Source organism: Eufriesea mexicana, unplaced genomic scaffold, assembly GCF_001483705.2.
Source record: "Eufriesea mexicana isolate 0111107269 unplaced genomic scaffold, ASM148370v2 scaffold267, whole genome shotgun sequence".
Taxonomy (NCBI): domain Eukaryota; kingdom Metazoa; phylum Arthropoda; class Insecta; order Hymenoptera; family Apidae; genus Eufriesea; species Eufriesea mexicana.
The window spans coordinates 181,007-187,502 of record NW_016908419.1 but is presented as its reverse complement, the minus strand read 5'-3'; the positions used below and the strand labels follow the sequence as shown (position 1 = coordinate 187,502).

The 6,496-nt window shown below is 42.1% G+C and overlaps 1 protein-coding gene across 1 annotated transcript; it reads left to right on the top strand.

Annotated features, from left to right (window-relative positions):
- The first annotated feature begins 3,046 nt into the window (after positions 1-3,046).
- Positions 3,047-6,496, top strand: Task7 (TWIK-related acid-sensitive K[+] channel 7). Its single transcript, XM_017911473.1, has 5 exons — positions 3,047-3,356; positions 4,219-4,374; positions 4,748-5,091; positions 5,615-5,733; positions 6,089-6,496. Exons 1-5 carry the CDS (start codon positions 3,230-3,232, stop codon positions 6,342-6,344), a joined length of 1,002 nt encoding a protein of 333 aa, XP_017766962.1. The 5' UTR covers positions 3,047-3,229; the 3' UTR covers positions 6,345-6,496.

The window sequence follows — 6,496 nt, the reverse complement described above, 5'->3', positions numbered from 1 at the left end:
ACCTTCTGTGCTCCTCGAACCATAACTCTTGCTCGTAAACGTCTTTCAAGACATGTAACCGCAATAAAACTGCGAAACGCACGAACGCAAAATCATAGCAAGACGTGTCCAGCACCGCTGGAGAGCCTCGAAGAAATCCCCTCGAGATCGATCATGATCGAGGATCGATTCGAATCGAACATGAGTTCCGATTTCGAATCTTCATACTCGAATTCTATCTCGAGTGGAAAAAATATTTTCTCCCATTTATTTTTATTTTTTTTTTTTGCACGCTTTGTAAGTCCATTTAATTGTCTCGTTAACGAAGACTTCCATTTTCTTTCTCCCTTTTTTGATTTTTTTTAATGAAATTCTTATCGTGCCTGGTGCTCGATAAAATGTACGCTTTCACGGTCCTTCACCTTTAACCTAGATCCAAAGTCACCGCTTCCGTGCAGTGCACGTACATTTTTTCTCCATTCCTACGCGTTTGTCTTTCTCAGCGACTGGTTCCAGGGGAATTTCGTGTCGGGCTTGAATAACGTATGACATTCTGCTTAACGCTTCGATAAAGAGGCAATGTATCAGATAGATTGCTAGAAACTGCAATTTAACAGAAAGGTTATATGCATTTTTGTTTGTGTATATGGATCGACGTGTGCGTTGTATGATGAGTATTGGCCGTAGGGGAATATCATTATACATCGATGCTACATTTGTACTACGAATTAGTGAATTTTGGAAGGGTATCGAATTTTTTCGTTGCCAGTCAAATTGAATAGATTCGACTGAGTATTTGGGAAGCAATGGATTAATAAACAGGCGAATAGTGACTTATTTACACCTTCATTATATATTACACCTAATTATATATTCCGTTCAAATAGTAACGAAAGAGTGAAAGATGAATTATCTTCGACTAACGTTAGAAAATTTAGGAATTTGTCAAGTGAAGAACTAATAGAATTACAATGATAAAAGGTACGAAATAATTCGAGTTTGCGAAGACACCTGAGAGACCTATGCATTAAATATACAAAGTACCAGATTAGAATACCTGGAATATAGATAAAGATACTATTATCCGAAGAACGATATAATAAATAGGATTAAAATATTTAATAAAAATATCTACGACTTTTGTAATTTATTCTCGACGTAAAAGTCCGGGAAAGAAAAGCGGAAGTTAAATGATCTCGGAGGTAAACAATGTTGGCTTATGAGCAACAAATAATTGCATAAGCAACGACGAAGCTTAACTTGGTCGTAAAACTAGAACACGGCTGTGTCGGCAACTCGATTATGCGCGAACCAGTTCGGTAAGTTAAACCGAAACTCTATATCGAGTAGCAACTCCCTTTTAAGCGGCACGCTCTCTTCAAACGGGCAAAGGGTACCCTCGACAGACCTCCTGATCGGTAAAGTATCTTCTGAATTATCCATGGGGGCTGGAAACGTGGGTCTCCCTTTGCTACCCCATTAGCGAACTCTCGGAGTGGTCTGCCTGATCAACGACAGACCTGGACTACTGGACAACTGCTGCTTTCGTCGACAACGAGAGTTTTATAGTTCGCTTCTTAACTGCGAAGCTAACTCACTTAGACTTAGCTCTCTTTCTAGGTGGATATTAAAGAACGAAGAATCCTCTTTACAACGAACTCTTAAAAGTCAATGTACGAATTTTTGTCGTCGAGTTATCACACTTTGAACGAAGGGTGACGATTCAGTAGTATAGGTTCGCGATTGATCAGATGTGGTTTAAATAGTATAGGCCACCGCTTTGTCAGGCGTAATTTAAGTAGAATAGGCTCGCAGTTGGACAGAAATAATTTAAATAGCGTCGGTCATGCACGATATAAGTTACATAGGTCAGCCATTGACCTGACATTTTGAGTAACATGGGTCAACAGTTGGTCATACATTTCTACTATCATAGACCCGCCGTTGGCTAGACTTTTTAAGTAGTACTGGCTCACCATTGCCCATGCGTTTCTACTCAAATATGCCTGACCAGGTGCAGACTGTGTCTACTTAATAATTTTCTAAGAAGTCCCTAGATGTATATCTCTTATTTCTACACGGTCATATAAACAATGGTCTGTCTCATTATTAATCCTAATCAAACAATTTGATTAAATTAGTTCAACTAATTATCGTTCCTCTCCCTGTCTGCCTATTCTATTCCTATTTCCAATGAAATACATATCACTTATCATAACAATTTCAATTATCAACAGGTCCCTGTCTTATCAATGAACACTAACAAACGTGTGACGTGACCCACCATGGTAACCCGAATTCGTATAATAAATATTCCTTCATACGTTCTCATAGAAAATATTTCAATTATAGTATTTAAATCGAACAATTAAGAAACTCTAATTTACATCAATGATTCGCAATCTCACTCCTACTTTAACACTAGATTTACGGAACTTGTCAATTTGACTGAAGGATTGCTCCAATTATACCATGGTAACAGATTTAATTAACTTATACTAAGACTGTTAATATAATATATAATTGTTTTTAAATTAAACTAATCGTTAAGGTTTCCTTTACCTGTCAATTTAACAGGTGTCCCTAGAAATATGTATACAAATATACACCTAGTGTCTATATACACCAACATCTAGTATTAATCACCTAAATGTACAAATCAGTCCACCTGAATTTACCAATTCGCTCTTAACTCTGTGACTCAAAATAATTCACCGAAACTATCAAAAATCCACGATTCTCGTCATATACCTACAATCTTCTCTTCCCATCCCGTTCTATCTACATTACCGTTCGTCAATTCCGTCTACCCAGTCAATCCAACGAATACCACCCTTCGGTCTGACCAGTGACCGACTCGTTCCACTGCAAGAGCGTTCTTACCGATAGCCAACCCCTTGGCAGCGACGCCGCGTTTCCATGGAGCTACCCGCGGCGCTCGAGGACGCGATCAATACTGGCACCTAGTGGAGCGTCGTCGCGTGGAGCGTGGAGTTGCCGTAGGTGCTGGCCTTCGCGTATCGTGCACGCGTCGCGACGTTTTACCTCCTCGAGCGTGTCCCGTGACATGAGGCCGCAGGATCGATAGCGCCGCGCGTACGGAAACTTTGTCAGTCGTTCCTCTCGAGCCGCGACCAGCATGAACCACGCGCCGCGCGTGTTCGTGCGGACGAGCGCGTAGGAAAGCGAAACCTGAGGGATCCCTGCGAGGTGTGCGGCTTGGTGCTCGCGGTTCACGAACTGTGCGAAGATGAAGAGGCAGAATGTTAGGACCCTGGCGCTAGTGGTGTGCACGTTCACGTACCTGCTGGTCGGCGCGGCGCTGTTCGACGTGATGGAGTCGGACACGGAGAGGAAACGCTGGGAGTTCCTCTCGGGTGGGTAATCCGTGTGTTCAGCGTGTGATCGTAACTGCAACATCGAAAACGAACATAGATTAGAATACGATTAGTATACAGAGTGACGTGGCTACCTCGATAATGTTCGTTTATGGGTTAACTCTCTCGTTGTTTTGTTAGATCCTATCATTTACTGGGAAATAATTTCTACCCTCTTTTTGGATAATTGAACGATTAGAGATTTATCACGATGGTGGCGTTAAGTGTTCCACCCTGTATGAGTATGAGTGTGGTATTCCTGAGAGAATGTTTGAAAGCGCGTTTGGGAGATGGATGGATATAGGGTGTTTTAGTTGCTCGTTGAGAATGATGCATGAGGATTACGAAGATCGGGGATAAGATAGAAATTTGCTGTAAACGTTTAAGCTAGTACGCGTGTGGTAGGTAAACGCGTGGATTCTGATAGGAACTGGAAGAGGAAGAGTTATTTTCGAGTGTGAATATTCGACGATTGCATGATTGGCAGGGAAGCGAGTGTAGGTGTAGGATGGGTGATAATAGAGTGTCGAACGAGTTTGGTATTTCTGTACACGAGTGTTTGAACGTGTGATTGGGGTCAAGCGTAATGAAATGCTAAGAGTCAAACTTAAATAGAGTGGGTGGACTTAGGGTGTGATGGATGGGGGTTGCTATTTTCATATTATGAATATTTTACCGCGTTATTAAGAATAATGAATATTTAAACTCCCAACTTGCATGTAAGTAATAAATAAATATATAAACAAGGGTAGTAAAAAATTATAATCTAATGTTCGCTATAATAAGGATAATTAGTAGCACGTTGGAAATTAATTAACACGAAGAATTTTTGTAGACATACATTAATTCATGATGATTTTAGAGGTTCGTCGGAACATGATGAAGAAGTACAACATCACGCAAGAGGACTACAGGATGTTGGAGATAGTTATAATAGAAAACAAGCCGCACAAAGCGGGTCCTCAGTGGAAATTCGCTGGTGCCTTTTATTTCGCCACCCTTGTACTCGCTATGATAGGTAAGCGATACTTCCAACAGCGTGAAACTTTGGAAATTAATCCCATCAGGAAATTAAATATATATCATACGTAATCGATATCTCGTTGCGACCTTGGTACCTTTAACGCGCGTATATTTATAAAGCAATCTCCCAATTCCTCGAGAAAAATTGAATAGAAAAATTGCAAATCTGTCATACGTGCGATTGAAACCGAATATACAATTTTCCTTAAATTTCCACAGACATTTATTCCCTATATTGTATATTCCCTATTTTCCCCGAATTTACACCGTACATTTAATTCGGGATATTTCCGAGCACGTGAAAAATTTTTCTCCGAATATTTATTCCACTGCACGTTCTGTCTAACGATTTTCGTCAACGTTTCGAGGGTACGGACACTCGACGCCAGTCACCATAGGAGGCAAAGCGTTCTGCATGGGCTACGCCATGGTGGGCATTCCTCTGGGTCTGGTGATGTTTCAGAGTATCGGTGAACGCTTGAACAAGTTCGCGTCCATAGTGATCAAGCGGGCGAAAACCTATTTGAGGTGCAAGAAAACCGAAGCAACAGAGATGAATCTGATGCTCGCGACGGGTTTGCTCTCCAGCATCATTATCACGACTGGAGCTGCCGTGTTCTCGCGTTACGAGGGATGGAGCTACTTTGACAGCTTCTACTACTGCTTCGTCACGCTCACCACCATTGGCTTCGGCGATTACGTCGCTCTGCAGGTGAATATCCATGAACGAACTTTAAATTTCGTTAGAATTGATCTATCGAGAAACAAATCATCGAAATTTCCTAAATTTAAATTTTCCTTTGGATCCCAGTACTATAACATCCTCATGTTCTCCCGAATTTAATAAATCCACCTTTGATGGAGTGAATTAATTGTCAGATTAAGCAGAATTTTCTCTGCTCAAAATTAACCCTTTGCACTCGAAAGGTGCCCTTCAGTCGCCGTTTGATAAAATTTCGAAGATCGATGTTCATTAATATGTCAAATGTAAGAGAATGTAACAGTGTGCGAGGTATCGAAATCAAATAATTCTACGTGTTAATTATTATACGATTTCTTATTTACTGCTTAAACAAATATCGTCAGCTTTATAGCAGAAAATCTTTAAACTCCTACTCTTCTTTATAGCCAAAAAATCGTCGAGTGCAAAGGGTTAATACTCGGATCTAGTTCCACAGCTGGGTTATTTACATTGGTTGTCATAGCTCACGTGACCTGTAATGGTAATCTTGCAGAACGATCATGCACTTTCCAACAAACCTGGATACGTGGCCTTAAGCTTAGTCTTCATCCTATTCGGTCTGGCCGTCGTCGCTGCCAGCATCAACTTACTCGTACTCCGCTTTATGACCATGTAAGTACTCGTCTCTGAATCCCGAAGACTGCACTATGATACTCTTTCACTCCTCGTCACTGCAATTCTCTCCCTGCTGTAAGTGTAGACCATGTCGAAGGTCTGCTCCAACCGAATACACTCTCCACCTGTCAACAGACATCATATAAAGCTGTAGTAACGCCTGTACTTCCACCCTAAAATTTTTACACGGAACAAACATAGCAATTCTCTGCCAACTAAAACAGCCTTTCCCAAATAACAATCATTCTATAATCATTCCTGTGTAGAAAATGAAACACAAAACGCTCCACTGACACACCACCCTGGTATAAATACTCGAAATAACTGTCAATCACTGTCACTCACCGAACAGAAACATCGGCGACGCGCGTCGCGATGACAACGAGCTCCAGCCAGTGTCTCATCCCGTGTTGGCATTGGACGGCGAGGTGGTGAACGGGAAGCTTCTGGCCAGCCACGTGCCCATAGTCCATGACTCCGATGACTGCGTGAGCGTGTGCTCGTGCACCTGCCTCGGTGCCCCGAATTCCGAGCTTCTGGACCAGGGTTACCGAGGCTACAGGCCCCCTTCGAGCTCGAGCTTCCTCATGAAACGCGCATCCGTCTGATGGAAGGAGTTCCGTCGTCGCAGTTTGCGCCGTCGATTCTCGGGGGCGGACAACAGGGAGCTGCTCGGCATCGACGTGTAAAGAGGATCCACTCGGAACGGAGACAGCATCGCGCAATCACGTACCCGTGGATGAGGATACGAGGGATAACT